The 18,656-nt window shown below is 39.9% G+C and overlaps 1 protein-coding gene across 3 annotated transcripts in view; it reads right to left on the bottom strand.

Annotated features, from left to right (window-relative positions):
- Positions 1-18,656, bottom strand: part of LRRC8B (leucine rich repeat containing 8 VRAC subunit B) — a 56,293-nt gene that overhangs the window by 28,166 nt on the left and 9,471 nt on the right. For 2 of the 3 annotated variants that reach the window (XR_008617209.1, XM_055084482.1), the window contains exons 2-4: positions 17,670-17,725; positions 6,833-6,934; positions 2,155-4,319 (exon numbers count right to left, since the gene is read on the bottom strand). Coding sequence is in view for 2 of the 3 variants with exons in the window: in XM_055084482.1 (XP_054940457.1) it covers positions 2,155-4,293 (2,139 nt within the window). In the remaining variant the exon portion in view is untranslated. The remainder of the gene's footprint in view (positions 1-2,154; positions 4,320-6,832; positions 6,935-17,669; positions 17,726-18,656) is intronic. The other variant, XM_024119866.3, reaches the window with a different exon arrangement.

The raw sequence follows: 18,656 nt of genomic DNA on the forward strand, positions 1-18,656 counted from the left end.
GAAGATGTGGCACATATATACAATGGAATATCACTCAGCCATAAAAAGAAATGAAATTGAGTTATTTGTAGTGAGGTGGGTGGACCTAGAGTCTGTCATACAGACTGAAGTAAGTCAGAAAGAGGAAAACAAATACCGTATGCTAACACATATATATGGAATCTAAAAAAAAAAAAAAAAAAAAAGGTTCTGACGAACCTAGGGGCAGGACAGGAATAAAGACGCAGATGTAGAGAATAGGACTTGAGGACACAGGGAGTGGGAAGGGTAAGCTGGGACCAAGTGAGAGAGTGGCATGGACATATATACACTACCAAATGTAAAACAGATAGCTAGTGGGAAGCAGCCACATGGCACAGGGAGATCAGCTCGGTGCTTTGTGACCACCTAGGGGGTGGGACAGGGAGGGTGGGAGGGAGGGAGACACAAGAGGGAGGAGATATTGAGATATATGTGTATGTATAACTGATTCACTTTGTTATAAAGAAGAAACTAACACACCATTGTAAAGCAATTATACTCAAATAAAAAAAAAGAATGGGTTGTTCCCTCATGGAGTAACCCTAAGCAGCACAACTGAAGGGTCTTGGGGTATTATTCTTCCTACATATATTCAGAGATTGCTTAATAAAAGCATGTTAATCTGTTCACACTGGAAGAAAAAAAAATTTATGGAGTGATTTAACTGTACAACAACTTGGTGAAACCAATGCCTTTCAAAAGAATTATTTATACTTTTTATGATAGGTTTAACAACAGAAAAAGTGTAACCAAAATACTAATATTAATCAACTGCATAATTAAACGACACATGATAAATCTCTAGGCCTGTAGTTTTCAAAGTATGGTCACCAGACCCGCAGCACCAACTTCACCTGAGATTTTTAGAACTGCAAACTGCAGACCAACTTACTGAATCAGAACTCTGGAGTGGGGCTCAGCAATCTGTGTTTTAACAGGCCCTTCAGGTAATTCTGATGTAAACTGCTAATCTAGATCAACCTTAAAGGAGTTTTCAAACCTTATAATCCTTTAAGACATGAAGATGTTTTGTTTACTGTATAATGGGTTCTATCCTTTTACATATGAGTAAAGTCACAGAATTCTACAAGTCAGTATGAATTTTGCCTCATTCCCCAACTCTCTGGTATTTTTCTAACAATCCATGGTTTCTGAAAATACTGTCTGGTGATTAATATGTTTACTAGCCAACACCATGCTTGTAGCTATATTTAGCATGAAATATGAATTATAAAAAGTCCAGGAGATAGTACCTTTTTGGGTAGAGCAGAAGAAAATAGTTCCCATTTTTAACTAGAGGAGGATCACTTTCATCTTTTGGCAGACCTGATTTCTGACAGGTTTTTTTTCTTCTTCCCATATGGATATTACCATCATTCTCTTGCCCTTTCAGCAAGCCTGATTTTTGCCTTTTTCCTCCTCCTTCACATTTTAACCTAGGAAACTACTCATTTATTTTGTTTTTTCTTGCTTCAGCAAAGTTAAGTTTTCCTTAACTTGGCTTTATTGTTGCAAATTACGGTTCATTTTTAAAGCACAGATGCTGGAAAAAGCTTCTAAGGAGCCCTAGTGTTGCATTATAGAACCAGGCCTTTCATTTTGAATTGTCTTTCTAGACATGCATGGAGATTTCAAGTCTTTCTAACTGTATCACAAAAAAGACTTATGAATAATTCATGATCACAGTATTTTTAACAAAAAGTTCTCCTATGACAGATTTGGAAAGCTGAAAAGTTTTATGAAACTTTCTAAATACTTAAGACTTTTCCAAAATGAAAGCAAGCCCTGCCATAACTAATTAATTAGTTTAAAACACTTCAATTGTAACGTTTATGTAAAAAACAGAGAAAGAGGATAAAGAGAACACTTGCTGAGCACCTACTATGTGCCATGAACTGTGCCAAATGCTTATATATTTTTTCATAAAATCTCCATGACAACTTGTAAATTAGATGAAAAACTGATGCTCAGTGTTTTGATAATTTGTCCATGGTCACATGTCTAGAAGCGGTAGTCAGGCCGAGCTCAGGATGCTTAGTGTGACTTAAGTCCATTATCTTTAACTACATCACGCACTGCAATAGCAGATGCTCAAATGACTGGCCAAATAAAGGGTAGAATGGATTTACTTACGTTGTTGTTGTTCACAGCAAAGTACTGCAAATTACTCAGATACTGGATTTCTTCTGGAATGAAGGTCAGGTGGTTATAGCTTAGATCCAAATAATGTAGTTTGGTGCATAGGAAAAGCTGCAGGGGCAGATTCTCAATGTTATTATGGTCCAAAGAGAGCTGCTCTAGATTAGATAATGCCCCAATCTGGGCCGGAATATAAGCTATGTTATTGTGCCACAACTTTAAGCAGGAAAGATTCTGGAGATGCTGAAAGCTAATGATCTCTTCCACAGTTTTAAGGTTATTTTCTTTGAGGTTTAACTCATGCAAATTGTTCAGACTGAAAATGGAGTGCGGAATGCGTTCCAGGTCGCAGCTGATCAGCTCCAGGCTTTTCAGATTGACCATCTTTTTCAAGTTGTTCAGTACAACCAGCTTGCTCCCCTCGTTATCAAGGGACAACTTCTGCAGCGAAGGCAGGAGGTCTGTAATGACTTGTGGGATCCGGGAGATGCTGCTCTTCAAGTAGAGGGTCCTCAGGTTTTTCAAGTCCTGAAAGCCCTCCAACTGCATTGTACTCACCTGCTCAGGTAGAACACAGCCTGACAGGTAAAGTTCCTTGAGATTCTTCAGATGAAATACCCAGCGTGGAATTTTCCCCATTTCAGTAAATTTCAGGCGGAGGATTTTTAAATTCTCCTCTAGAAAGGCCAGGGCAGGATGGTCGACCACCAGAGACGAATGGTACACGTGGAGCTCCTTGAGGTTGACCAGCTGCGAGACTGCAGAAGGCAGCTTGACCTCAGGGATCAGCTCCAGGCTTAGCACTTCAATTTCTGTCAGCTCAAAGACATTGTCTGGAAGACCGTTTAGCATGAAAAGATGCAGCTCTATCTTGTCCTGGGAATTTTTCACAAGCTTACTTTTCAGTTTCTCGACCGTCCATTCGTTGTTGAGGTTGATCTGTTTCAGTTTGTTCTCACTGACCTCCGACAGGAATATGGAGAAGCGTTTGGAGTAAAGAGGATCATACTGATCAGCCAGATGGAGAATGAAGGCGAAGTCATTCTTGACATCCGGGATGTCACTGTAGTTGCTTTTTTCTCTCAGCGCCTCAAAAGAATATTGCTTCAGAGAACTCCGCAGCATCCACCACAAGCTGTAGGAGGAGGTAAGACCATAAAGTATAACCAAGATGACATAAAATGAAGCCAGGACCTTAAATATTTCTGCCAAGGAGTAGACACACTGGTAGCGCTTATATCCAGTAAAAGCCTGCACATCCACTAAACAGTCAATTTCAAGAGTAATGTAGGTTAAAAAATACGGAACATAAGTTATGATGAGGACAAACAAAATGACTTTGACTATTATCTGCTTCAGATACACTCTATAAATGATATCCTTCTGTTCCACGTGCATGCGGAACCTTTTCACTTTTTCAAAGATGGCTTTGGCCTGTTCGCCCTCCTTCTTGTCCAGGACGCTAGAAGTTGGGCTTTCTATGCCAGCTGACTCTAAGCCAGGCTGTGGGTAGGGCAATGACTGCTTGTTGGAATCAACATCAGCTGAGCACCCTGAGGAAGAAAGCAAAACCTTGGACTTGGAGAGTGTCAGGGGCCTCACTGACTGCTCAGCCACCGTCTCTGACAGGGCACGGGTGGTCCATGGAGAATCGAAGCACTTGTGAAGGATGGCCACAAAATGCTCAAGCCTGGAACTGGTACTGGGGTAGTGCAGCCAAAAGTTGCTGCAGGCTGCAAAGATGAGCGTGTGCAAGAGCACCAGGTAGGGAAAGAACTTTGCGAACCAGTGGAGCTGCTTCTCATAACAGACGGCGTCGATGTAGGAGTACTGCTGTCGGTGGAGGTCATTCTGGATTCTGAGGGGGAGCGGAAGCGGCGTCCCGGGATCGGAGGATGTGTTCACGCTGGCTTTCAAGATGTCCCAAGGCACGGCGCAGTGATTGTCGAATTCCACCTTACATGGAAGACAGCACAGAACCCTGCTCTGTGTGAGCTGGAGGGCTCCAGCCAGCACGGCCACCAGCAGCATGATCAGGGTGATGTAATACCAAAAGACGTCCCACCACGGTTTTAGGATGTGATAAGACGACTGGGCGTCTGCTAAACATTTTAGCTCTGTTAGTGTAATCATGACTTTCCCTTGTAGGAGGACAGAAACTGGAAGAGGAAAATAAAAGAAAAACCACTGAAGCAAGTACCCCAAATAAGCTTAAACTCTAAGGCTTGTACATAACCAAGTAGGATTTAGCTCAGGGACAAAACCTGGGAAGCAGGGCTGATGATCAAAAGGTATCAAAGTTTCCTGGTTTCATTCGAAACCTTAGGCTATGCCAACTGAACACTGTAAAGTCCCTTAGATGAGAGACCATTTGGTGACAGCCAGATTGGATCTGTAAAGGTATTTATTTGGTGCAGGACGTGAAGCAACTATCTAGTTTCCTCCTGCATCTTCACTTCATGCTAAGCTACTAAAAACCAGAAGCCGAATTTTCTTCAATCAACATTAGGAAAACTTGTTCTTATGCTAATTTCTAACAGCCACATTTTGTACCTTCCAAATGGTCTGAATAAGCTCTTTTTCACATTCCACTCCCAAGTCTGAAGCATCGGTTACAGCCTAAGAGTTTTGTTTCAACCGTGACAAGGAACTTCCTTTGAGCAAGCACTGCTTTATAAAATTATCCCTTAGGATTAGAGGGATGTACCAATTCTATGTTCAGAACAAATTGTGATTTAATACATTATCTCCTTTCCCCCCAAGCTCCTGCTTTGTAACTTACGTTCGCATCCAACTTAGAATATTTAAAAGCTGGCACAAAATGGTAATGGCTTAAAAAATGGATGGGGAAGGAAGCCCCAGTTGCAACACTGTGGAAGGGACTCTCTCTCATGTTTAATGTTTTGATGGCAAAGTACTAATAGTATAAATGATTAAGGGCACATGCTATTATTATTTTTGCCTTCAGAAAAACAAGGTGGATTTTGCATTTTCATATTTAAAGTATTCAGACAATGCTCTTTACAGAAATGATTTATATAGTATTTAGCCTTACCTAAATCGTTTAAAAAATTGTTAACTAGTAAAATCCAGACCACCTATAAGATGGCACAGAGTAAGACAGATAAAAGGAAATATTTGGATTTATAACAATTCTGGTTAAAAAAAATCACAGTAGCATGGTCATCTTTGCTGGTGGTTCAGCTGCAACCTTCATCCACAGACTTCTCTTGCACTTTTTTGAGTCTTAAGTCTTATCATCTTTCCTGGGTCTGAGTTTCTCTCTCTAGATACCCTAGTACTGGTAGCACCCCCAAGAAAAACTGTTTTGCTCTCATTAGTCTTCCTTCAAGGGACTGGTATCCTGACTTGAACCCTAGAATCCCATTACAGAGGCTCTGATACCTATGAATAAGTGTCTTTTCTTTTGCTGGTCAGCCCTAACATATTCCTGACCATCTGACCCTGAACCCTATACCTTCCTGCTCTCCCCCTTGCTAAGGCATCCCAGGATCCTTGATTTTAACTACTAGCCTGGAGCACCACTTTCCACCTGCATCCTCTCTGACCATGATCATACTATATGGATTCAACTTCCTCTTAGGACCTATGGCTTGATTAAATAATTTTCCAGGGCTTCCCTCCCTTACTCTAGTTTAGTGGGTCTATTTCTAACTCTCAACTCCTCCCCTTCAGCTTCAATCCACTGCAGTTAATCATAACTGTGTGTCAAGACAAGACAAAAACCAAAAACAAGAGGATTATATGTGACAGATAGAAAATCTGGGCTTAGACCCCAAAATACCATCAACATGATGGGAGGAAAGGAGGGCAGAAAACATTGCTGGATGAACATGTGAAAAATACCTAAGGATTTTAGTTGACATGAATGCACGCATTAAGCTAACTGTGTCATAGCTATTATGCAAAATATAGCTATATGCTATCTTTATGCTAAATATAGCCATAATATGACTATAATCTGTGGCCATATTAAATCATGAACCCAGATAAAGGGGCAACAGTCCTTCTGTGTCTGCCCGGTAAGATCACACCTGGAACCCAACATTCAGTCATAGGTTAAAGACTAATTGGGCAACAAAATAATCAGGAGCTACTTGTCTACGAACCATTTCCTATGGAGGAACACAGGTAACTTATGATATTCAGCTGAGATAAAAGATGACTAGGGGAACCTGAGAATTTATCTTTACATTTTTGCAGGACTACCTCTTGGATTAAAGAATAAGTGGATTTGCTCCAGAGGCAGAATTAGGTGGGTGCACATTTTAGAAAGTGACATTTTGATTTAATTTGTAGTGGAACATCCATAGAAATAGTTCTGTGAAATAGTTCAGGCCCTTCTCCTACCAGGGCTGAGCTGAATAAGATGACCATCCATCAAGGATGTTGCAAAGGAATTTCTTGTAATGGATAAAGAAAGTGAATGAGATCATCTCTAAGGGCTCTGCCAGCTCAAGTCTATGGCATTATTTGTCCCCTCAAAGATGCTGGGAGTTATATTCATTTCAGATACACAACTGAAATTATAGAAAAATGTAAACACAAACAGCTCTAACAATAGGGTATTTGACAGACAGAAAATATTTATTCAACAAAGAGCACAAGTCAACATTGGCCAAAACAATATACTTTAAATATTAATACTTACTATAATAAAAAAAATGAATCCAATAAGTTGACTGTCCTTCAGTCAGGAGGCCTACACCTTTTGAAATTTCTTAGACACACCATCTCTGTGATTGTCTTCATTCTGTGAGAAAGTATAGATATCTTGAAATAGCTGTGGTCATCCAAACAAACAAAATTGGAGATACTGTCGTTAGAGACCCTCTCCATCATAAGACATTACATGGCAAGTGGATTTTCATAGACCAGTTTACTTTTCACTCTGGGAGACATTCTGGCAAAGCTATTTATATAAGACCCCATCCACATACCAGATTGCACTCAGCCTCTGAACTTCCTTAACTTACAGAGAAGTTTCTACAGAAATTTAGATGTTAACATATTTTAAAATGCTGTATCTACAACACTTGGATGAACACTTAGCTTCTTCCAAGCAGTCTCCATATGCTAATTTCGCTCATTCAATCCTCCTACACAGTTGGTCTTATTTGCATTCATCAGATGGCCTGTCAAACCATATAATTTCTGCACTTTATCATACATCTATCCAAATGAGAATCAGTGCTCTTAAAATTTAGCCTACTGATTCATTAAATATAGTTACAAGTCAATAACTTTTTAAGACACAGCTCAGAAATATGACTGAAATTCTCTGAAATTATGACATTATTAAATGTAGCTACCCTTTATATTAAAACCTATTGGTTTTTGTTTCTTACCTTATAGGTTAATAAAAGTCATTTTTAGCATCTACTTCAATCATTTGCAATAGCTTAAATTACATATATACTGATTAGTTTGAAATGTGAGAACATTCTAAAACACACAAAATTTTTTTTAGTTGGGTGTGAAAATTGCATTTTTTAGTGCCTATGTATCCTCTGAAAACTTGTTGAGAAGGTTTATATATTTGCCTGGAAGATACAATCCTTTTTTGGTTTATTAAGTACTCAAAATCCTGCTCAGAGTATTGACCCCAAATTGTATTTAAGGTATTTTTCGCAATACTCTTGCAACCTTGTCATTTTCAAAGATCAAAGAGTTAGCATGTCTGAAATTTACTTTGGATTTACCAATCCATGTGTAAAGCCTTCTTTATAATTACTACTGAAGATCAAATTATTTTGCAGGCCAGAAAGCACAGTTAGTGTGTGTGTCACAACTCAGCATGTATTAATTCATACTTAGCACCACTGGAATACGAGTTTCTTATTCACAATTCATTTTTAAAAGACTGACAACATACGATACACAACTGCATTTATGTGTAGTTAAGCACAATAAAGACATTTGATCTGTGAAACATTTTACATATTCTTCCACTGCATTGCATCTGTAATGTGCCAGGAAAGAATTTATTGCATAACTCCAGAATGCTACCCAGCTGTCATGATACTTCCTGCACAATACAGTGTCCTTTAGATATTGCAAATATATTTTCTATTTTAAGCACAAAAAGAAAGAAGAGTCACAAACTTTCAACTACAGTAATATTTTAAAATAATCAGAATGAGAAACTACTATAACTAACCTGTTAGTGAACCACAACTTACTACAAGTTCGCCATATTTATTCTTTTTCTTATTTTTATTTTATTTATTTATTTACTTATTATTATTATTATTTTTTATTTGGCTGCGTTGGGTCTTCGTTGCTGCGTGTGGGCTTTTCTCTGGCTGCGGCGAGCAGGGCCTACTCTTCATTGTATTGCGGGGGCTTCTCCTGTTGTGCAGCACGGGCTCTAGGTGTGTGGGCTTCAGTAGTTGTGGCACGTGGGCTCAACAGTTGTGGCTCATGGGCTCTAGAGCACTGGCTCAGTAGTTGTGGTGCATGGGCTTAGCTGCTCCACAGCAGGTGGGATCTTCCTGGACCAGGGCTTGAACTCATGTCCCCTGCATTGGCAGGTGGATTCTTAACCACTGCACCACCAGGGAAGCCCTGCCATATTTACTCTAACTGAGAATTATTTGTAAAGAATTTTTCCTGTTCATCTCTTTAAGAATTATAAACTTTTCCTCTAATCATCTAATTCAGATTTCCTTTCATGAGTTCCTCGTCAATAAGAGAATAAAAATCTGTTATTAATAATCTAATATCTGTTTTCCTACTTTCAAAGCACTTTCATTTACATTAATTTGTTTCATACCTACAACAAACCATTAAGATAAATATTATTCTTCACATTTTATAAACATGGAAAATAAGGCAGGCCCAAAGGAGTTATCTCGTCCAAGGTGACGAAACTGGCAAGAAATAGTAACAACTAGAACCCAGGTCCTCAGGCTAAAATCTCAGGCCTGGTCCACACCAGACCACACTGTCCAGGCCATTTAATCCAATTAAGCCAGTCTGAGTTATTTCAAAAGCTAAAAAAAAAGTTGAATATTTAACTCCCTCCCCTAACTGCAATGGACTGAATGTTTCTGTCCCTGAAAAATACATATTTTGAAATCCTAATCCCTCAATGTGATAGTATGAGGAGGTGGGGCCTTGGGAGGTGATTAGGTCATGAGGGTGGAGCTCTCGTGAATGGGATTAGTGCCCTTATAAAGGGAACCCCAGAGAGCTCTCCTGCCCCTTCCACTATGTGAGGAAACAGTAAGAACGTGGCCATCTATGAACTAGGAAGTGAGTTCTCATCAGACACTGAATCTGCTGGTGCCACGATCTTAGACTTCCCAGACTCCAGAAACTGTGAGAAATAAATGTTTGTTGTTTAAGTCATCCAGTCTGTGGTAGTTTGCTATAGCAGCCTGAAGGGACTAAGACATCAATTTACCCCAACATCTGCATTATAACTGGGTTCCATTTTAATCTTTGAAAGACAAGGATACAAAGGATATAGCTTTTCGCATTGTCTCCGTTTACATACTATATAATCCGCTTTCTCAGCTAGACTTTCTACTGAACATTTTCCACTGAACGATTTAAGACTTTATATAAATATATAGCATCTGGATTTAATGATGTATGAAAAGTCTCAAGCATTCCTATACGTTAAATGATGTTAATTTATCTAATTGAAGTGCTTAACTGGAGAGTTAGAGCATAGCTGTCCTTTGTCGTCACAAAATGTAATACTGTTTGTGTGTCCAGGAAATTTTTTCCAGACCATATTTTTGCAAACAATGAGGATCCAATCCAAATCAGATCTCTATTTCTAATATACAAATGCACTAAATCAGTTCAAAGAAACAATGTTAAAAGTAAAGGATTTTATGGTCCTAATCCCATTCCTTTAGCTTTTAAACCTTGTTAAAAAATCATAAAAGCTTTTCAAAGCACATGAATTCATCTGACAATCTCACCCCAAAGTCTCTAAGACTGGAACAACAACACTCAAGTTAGCCAGTCTTTACTTCCCACTAGTCCTTGTTTTACTTTGAAAGCATTTCCAAAACAACCAGTGAAAAAATAAACAAATGATGATCAGATGGTATTTAGAGGCATTGTATGATGAGAACTGGATGCTACTTCAAAGCTCTCTGTCTCTGGCCCCAGGCAGGGACACAGCCAAACAATACAGAATGGGGTTCCTCTATACTACTCTCACTGAAAATTGATTCTAAAATCGCCTTACATCCTTTCAAAATGCTTAGTCCTACTTCTCATCAAGATGTTTCTTGGGTCTGGGCTTCCCTGGTGGTGCAGTGGTTAAGAATCCACCTGCCAATGTAGAGGACACAGGTTCGAGCCCTGGTCCGGGAAGATCCCACATGCCGCAGAGTGACTAAGCCCGTGCACCACGACTACTGAGCGTGTGCTCTAGAGCCCACAAGCCACAACTACTGAGCCCGCCTGCCACAACTACTGTCACCCGCATGCCTAGAGCCTGTGCTCTGCAACAAGAGAAGCCACTGCAATGAGAAGCCCGCGCACCACAACAAAGAGTAGCCCCTCCCTACTCTCCGCAACTAGAGAAAGCCCACATGCAGCAACGAAGACCCAATGCAGCCAAAAATAAATAAATAAAAATAAACAAATGTATTGAAAAAAAAAGATGTTTCTTGGGTCTAACATATATCTACCTGCAATTTTTTTTTGTCTTTCTTTTTTTTGTTTGTTTAACATCTTTATTGGAGTATAATTGCTTTACAATGGTGTCTTAGTTTCTGCTTTATAACAAAGTGAATCAGCTATACATATACATATATCCCCATATCGCCTCCCTCTTGTGTCTCTCTCTCACCCTCCCCATCCCACCCCTCTAGATGGTCACAAAGCACCGAGCTCTTTGAGTTCTCTCTCTGAGAAACGATGCATTAGTATCCAGGATTAATTTGCTCCTTTGCTTTATACTATTATAAATAACCCCCTGAACCACTCTTCAGAAAACTGATGATAATTACTTAGCATTTCTCAAGCACTTAAATGATCACTAGCCAGACACTAGTTTTGAGATCTAGAAGGGAACTACGATTCATCTAGTAAAGTGTTTCTCTAACATCAATGTTCAAAAATCACTGGAGAGCTTATGAAATCACAATGTGATAGGTCCCACCCTCGGAGTTTATGATTCATTAGGTCTGCATTAGGCCGCAAGAATGTGTATTTCTAACAAATTCCTAGTTAATGTTGATGTTGCTGGTGCAGAGACCACTTTTTGAGAACCACAAATCTAAGACAGTGGTTCTCAACTTTGGTTTCACATTAGAATCACCTGGGGCACTTTTATAAGAAACTTAAACCCAGGGCCACTCTTAAAGAACACTTTAGTCGGTCTAGGTGAGGCCAGCAATTTTTTTTTTTTTTTTTTTCAAATCTCCCAGGAGAAAGCTCACAAGATAGACTGGCAATGAAGTAGCTGGGGAAAGTTCCTACCTTTTAAGTCTTCCTGAAGTTTCAGATGTCTAGAGTGCTCCCCCTCCCCCAAAACTACAAAGTAACAGCTACCATCAACTACAGGAACCTTCAGAGACTCAGGTGTAAGGCAGGGGAATACTGAGTCACTGAACTAGAGAGATTTGCAGGATGGATTTGAGGAGAAGGATTAGAAACAAGGGGGTGGCTGAAAGGCTATTTCAATCACGTGGGCCAGAAATAATATGGAAAACTTTTGTAATATATTTGAAAAGAAAGCAGTGAATGAAATCGTCACTGTAGATGAAAATTCAATGCCACTTAGCAACATCAAATGTCCTAAGAGAGGTCCATGGAGAAACAGGGTCAAAGGATCCGATTCTGATCCTGTGGTATTATAGGATCTTCCACAGTTTATAGCACATAGTGTACAGTAAGTATTTGTACAATAAATAACTGAATGTACAGAAATGCAGAAGGCAGAAGAATATTACGTTCACATGTTAGGCAGGGTGTACCTAAGATGATTAAGCCTTTCCACAGAGAGGCTAGAACTTGGAAGCATATAGATGGGAAGGATTTTGGCTAACTATTCTGCATATTCCAAACCTAAATAGCTTAAAAATAGTTTTATTTCTGTGATTCTGCGGGTGGTTCTTCTATTTCCTGGTGTTGGCTGGCACAGAGATGGCTGGAAGGTCCAAAATGTCCTCATTCATCAGGTTGGTAGCTGGTGCTGACTGCTGGCTGGTACTTTGTGTGAGACTTCTTGTGGCTGTTTGAGTGTCCTCACATAGCTTGGTGGTTGGGCTCTAAAATAGTGCGTTCCAAGCAAAGAGGTAAAACCTGCAGTTCTTTTATGGGATAGCTCTCAAAGCTACACGGTGTCATGTCCACTATATTCTATTGGTCAAAGGAGTCAGGTACCAGCCCAGATTCAAGGAGGCAAATGCCTCCTCTCAGTGGGAAAAGTGGCAAAGAATGTGTAGCCGTGTTTAATCCACTGCAGTCTACTCTCAGCCCACAGATTATTTACATTCCTCCCACATGAAAGCCTCACCCTCTGCCAAGGCCCCCAAAAGTTTCATTCTGCTACGGCATCAAGTTCAGGCTTGAAGTCCAGGATCTTGTCATCTAAATCATGTCCAGGATGCTATGGGACAACACCCTTAAGATTCTTAGAAGCCCTTCTATCTAGCTGAGAAGAGGCACTGCCTTAAATCTTTTTGAAGTCTTAATACAGGGTCCTATACCTGTGCCCTGGCTTTTATTTGCACCTTAAGACCAAGTCCTCTAAAGTCTACTTAAAATCTGAACCGTTTCTTCTACAATTAATCTCTCTCTTACAATACTTTGGTCATAACTGGTTTAAAAAAGTCAATTGGTACTTCCAATATTCTGCTGGGAAATCTAAGCTAGATCCACAAATCAGTTAGGTTCATTTTCTATCTTCCATGTTACTATACGTGTCAATCTTGTTAATTTTTTTGTCAATACATAACAAGGGTACCGTTTTACATCCTCCAATAGCAATTTCCTCACTGCTCTTTGAGCCACCATTAAGAATCTTCTTTTAAAAAAAACTTTTATTTATTTATTTATTTATGGCTGTGTTGGGTCTTGATTGCTGTGCGCCGGCTTTCTCTAGTTGCGGTGAGTGGGGGCTACTCTTCATTGCAGTGCACAGGCTTCTCTTTGCAGTGGCTTCTCTTGTTTTGGAGCACGGGCTCTAGGCACACGGGCTTCAGTAGTTGTGGCACGCGGGCTCAGTAGTTGTGGCTCGCAGGCTCTAAAGTGCAGGCTCAGTAGTTGTGGCGCATGGGCCTAGTTGCTCCACGGCATGTGGGATCTTACCGGACCAGGGCTCGAACCCGTGTTCCCTGCATTGGCAGGTGGATTCTTAACCATTGCGCCACCAGGGAAGTCCAATAATCTTCTTACTTCCCCTTCAGGTTCACTGCTACCTGGTCTCAAAGCCAATGCCAGATGTTTTCTTGTGGCAACACCTCACTTCTAGGTACCAATTTTTGTTTTGTTTCTTTACTGCTATGTAACAAGCCATCCCCAAACTCAGCAGCTGAAAGAACCGTTCATCATTTCTGATGAGTCTGTGGGATGATGAGGCAGTTCTGTTTCACATGGTGTTGGCTGGAACTCTGTGATGGCTGGAAGGTCCAAAATGCCTCAGTCACAGGGCTGGCATTTTGGCTGGCTGCTGGCCTGGAGCTCAGCTTGAGCTAATGACCAGGGGCTTTGCCATTCCTCCATATGGCTGTTTAGGCTGCCTCAGAGCAAGGTGGCTACATTCTAAGTAGGAACGTTACAAGAACACAAAAGCAGAAGCTACAAATCTCCTCAAGGTCCAGCCTTAGAAATTACTCCACCATTCCTTCCTTTTTTTTTTTTTTTTTTTTTTGATAGTTTTGGCCACACCGCACGGCTTGCGGAATCTTAGTTCCCTGACCAGGGATTGTACCCACGCCCTCAGCAGTGAAAAGGCAGAGTCCTAACCACTGCACCGCAAGGAATTCCCCCCTCCTGCCTTTCAACCTCCGCACAGGCCCAGCGGCCATGGCTCACGGGCCCAGCCGCTCCGCGGCATGTGGGATCTTCCCGGACCGGGGCACGAACCCGTGTCCCCTGCAACAGCAGGCGGACTCTCAACCACTGCACAGCCAGGGAAGCCCCATTCCTTCCTTTTGATGGGGCAAAAAGGAAACATCCAGCCCAGATTCAAAAGGAAGGGAAATAGACTCCATCTCTTGATGGGAAAAATCATAAAGTATTTGCAGCCATCTTTAATCCACTATAGGAAGTCAAGAGCATTTAAATAGTAGATAGTGCCACAGAAATGAATTAATTCTTTGAAAGAATTTAGTGAGTGAAGAATAGAATCTCTCTCCCCTTTATAACATATCAGATGAGGAAGGACTATCAGACAAGGAACAGTAAAGGGGGATAGAATAGCAGGGTCAGTGAGGTAAAAAAGCAGCACAGTGTTTCTGGAGCACAGAAATCAAAGGGTTTGACATCATAGTCAAAACAGAGAAACCAAAGGAGAATAGTGATGTGTAACTATCATTCTGCAGCTTCTTACACAAAGCTGTAGAGTGGAAATGGATCTGTGAAACAATCAAATAATATGCTAAATATTAGAAAAATTACCCATATCACCTAAAGTCCCAGGAGAAAGTTACTGAATACGACAATTAAGAGCACGTGAACAACTCTAGACATCCGAATTAAATCGGAGTTGTTGAACTTTAAGGAACACTGTTTCACTATTCCTTGTTTCTGATGGTTGTGAAATACATCGTGCATTTAATTTAGATGGTAATTGTGTTTTTAGAAAAAGACCTCTCAATTCTTTGATGCTTTAAGTAAGCTGCCAAATTATCTAGAATACATTTAAAATGAAGAGAAGCTACAGTCCCATTACGGTAATATTAACACTAGAGCATAAGCCACCAGTGGCTACATAATTCCTAGAATGTGTAAACAGACAGCAACCTCAAACCCTTCTCCGCCATCTTCATTGTTTATAAAACCGTTTTCCTGACCCCCTCCCATCACCCCAGAGTCAGCAAGCCATAAAGTCGAGCCAAACCCAGTCCTTGTGCAGTCCCTGGGGAATCACACATGCTCTCCTTTCAAATGACTAGCCGACAGCAGTGATCATCAGTCCATTTGCTTCTACAGTAATTCTTCCATAGGTGACCTACCTTTCACAGGAGCAGAATCATATGGACTACTTAACCCAAGAAGAAACCGCAGAGATCAGAGTCTAACTCTTCACAAATAAGGAAACTAAATTTCAAAGATGTTCAAGCAGCTTCTCTAGGGTCACAGGGTAGTAGAACATGGGCTTAAGGCCACCTTGCCTCATTTGAAAAGAACTGGGAGGTTGAGAGCATTGCTGCTGGTCACCTAGCCTAAGTAATAATAGGCCTTATTAATAAAATAAAACAGGGCTTTGGAACATGAAGTTGCAAAAATAGTCCAGAACATTTCTGTGTTATAATTTTTTAAAACTATAAATCAAAATGAGATTTTTTTTTTTTTTTTAGCTCTGGGGCACACAAACCAGTGTATTCTAGAAATACTTAAACACATGATTAAACCACTAATCTTAACCCTTTCTCTAAAGTTAACATTTATGTACATTCAATTATGGAGGTTAGGACTACAAAGGCATACCAAGGAAATATGAGGCCTTGTTTCTGCTTTCATGGGATTTACAATCCTATTGTGGAGAGAAGACGTGCATAGTTGAGAGTTAGCAGCACCATTTTATACTGTCATTTCAGTGCCAAATTGAGTGGGATGATGGCCAAAAGTAAGCACTGCATTCGGTTCTACACAAACAAAATATCCAAAGAGAATGGGTGAAACATTACTGAGAATGGTAAAGCAATACTTGTTAAACAAAGGTCAGGATTTAGTCTGTTCATGCAACCAATATTTAGAATGTCTACTATGTGCCAGGCAGAGTTCTAAGTGTTAGGGAAATATAGATGTGTAAGACACAAGATCCCTGCTCTCAGGGACTTTACTGTGTAGTAAGGAAAGAGAGAAAATCAAATACACACACATGATCAAATCAGAAATGTTATGAAGAATACATAGCTCCTTTAGACTGGGGAGTGAGGAAAGGCCTCTTTAGAGGGACTTCCATTAGAACACAGATCTAAATGGAGCCTACCAGATGATGATACTGGGGAAGATCATTCCAGGGAGAAGGAGCAAGAAGCTCGGGATGTGTGCAGATCAGAAAGGAGGACACCTGGCTGGAATGTCAGAAGCCTGGGGAAAGTAGAGTAACAGAGGGCCTGCAGTCAAGATAAAGAGTTGGGGTAGTAAGTAGTATAGGAGTGGTGGAAAGGCCACTGAAGAGTCATAAGGAGAGAAGTAGCTGATCTGTTACTAGCTTTTAAGAATTCACAGTCAACTCAATGAATCAGCAGGGAAATGCGGATATACTCGAGAAGTCCAAGTATCTACCTTCATCTGTAAAAAGAATGGTGTTCAGAATACACCAGGGGATAGATCCACTGTCCTCGCCACTGCTTTACCTGGACTATATGTTCAGGGCTGGGTGACACAGCTTTAAGACATATGTCATATTCACAACACTGGTGAGCCATGCAATTTAATACAGTGTACAAATTAATCATTCATCATGTCAAAGTCAAAAGCTCTGCCACAGAGCTAATTTAAGATTAAACTTCCACAACTGTAAAAGATGAATGATGTTTGCAGGAAGCAACAGGATATAGAACTTGTTTATTTCTGACTTACCTACTCTAGGAAAGCATGGCCATGTTTTCATTACGGAAACATGGCAAACCAATTCTATACATTAAAAATGCTACCCTAGGGACTTCCCTGGTGGCGCAGTGGTTAAGAATCCGCCTGCCAATGCAGGGGACACGGGTTCGAGCCCTGGTCTGGGAAGATCCCACATGCCACGGAGCAACAAAGCCCGTGCACCACAACTACTGAGCCTGCATGCCACAACTACTGAAGCCCATGAGCCTAGAGCCCATGCTCCGCAACAAGGGACGCCACTGCAATGAGAAGCGCGCACCGCAACGAAGAGTAGCCCCCGCCCGCCGCAACTAGAGGAAGCCCATGCGCAGCAACGACGACCCAATGCAGCCAAATAAATAAATAAATTAATTAATTTAAAAAAATGCTACCTTAAACAAAAATCAGAAAAATATAGACATGGAGTCATGGAGTCTAAGTCTCTCATAGACATTTATTATATTCCGTAGATCTTTAATGTTAAAAAAATGACAAATATCAAACACATACACATATTCTTTCCTACATACAAAACCAAAAAAGGATAGGAAGATGACATTTTACCAAGATGTATACAGATTTAATTTTCTGTTTAATTGGTTTAAAAATATCAAAAGGACTTTACTCAAAACATCTGTAAGAATAGTTATCTCTTTTTACACACTAAGTATTCAGTACTATTTGCCCCCAAGCTACCAGTGTAATAGTAATTATCTTTACCATGTGTTCACAATTCAGAATATTAATCTTACCCTATGAATGCCTGGTCAACCGGAAACTCTGCAATTAGTTTCTATTTGAAAAATTCCTAAAGAGAAATCATAAACATATTGTTATATTTTATGCATCATAGGACTGTAAGACAATTTATCCACTTATGTGGTTCTAAAGTTTCAAACATCTATAATAACTTTATGAAACATATAAAAGATAACTTTTTAAAAAAGCCACTGCTGTTAAAGAGATCACTTTCTGACCTCCTACAAAAGGTGTCAACTAAAACCCAGGGAGAGAAACAAAATCACTGTCACAAGCTACACATTTAATCCCATCACCATGGCAATTTACGAGGCATAAAATATGAACTTTAAATTTTTAATGAAGAAAGAGGTAAGCATTATGAGGCACCACTCATTTTATAAATAAAAGATATAAAAACTCATTGAAAATATCTATGCTTCTTATAGAAAATAGGGAAACATGGGGAAAAAACAACTTAATGTTTAGGATCGTTTTCCCCTTCCAGTTTTGTTTTTGTTTTTGCTGGCCTGCTAGTTTTACACAACTATGCCATTATAAAATTCAGTGTTATGATATTGAGATCTCTTTTTGCCTCATCATTTCTCATAGGCTTTCTCGATGTTGTTGTAGTTTCTCGAAACATTATTTTTGAAGCATAATAGTTCATACATGGCTATGTCATAGGTTACAAAATCATTTCCCTACTGAACCTTATGTTTTCCCTTTTTATTAACTAATAATGCTGTAAACATCTCTAACTCTGTTCATATGATTTCCTTTGCATAGACCTCCAAAAGTAAGAGTAATAGTTCAAAGAGCATGAACATTTTAAGGCTTCTGACATATAACATCAAATTACTTCCCAAGAAGATTATACTAATTTTCTTTCCTATAAACAATATGAGTAGTACCCTCACCAGATGGGGGAATCATCATTAAAAATAAGTCTTTGCTAATTCCACACATGAAAAGGATCTTGTTGCTTTATTGTGCATTTC

Source organism: Physeter macrocephalus, chromosome 4 (assembly GCF_002837175.3).
Source record: "Physeter macrocephalus isolate SW-GA chromosome 4, ASM283717v5, whole genome shotgun sequence".
Classification (NCBI taxonomy): Eukaryota; Metazoa; Chordata; class Mammalia; order Artiodactyla; family Physeteridae; genus Physeter; species Physeter macrocephalus.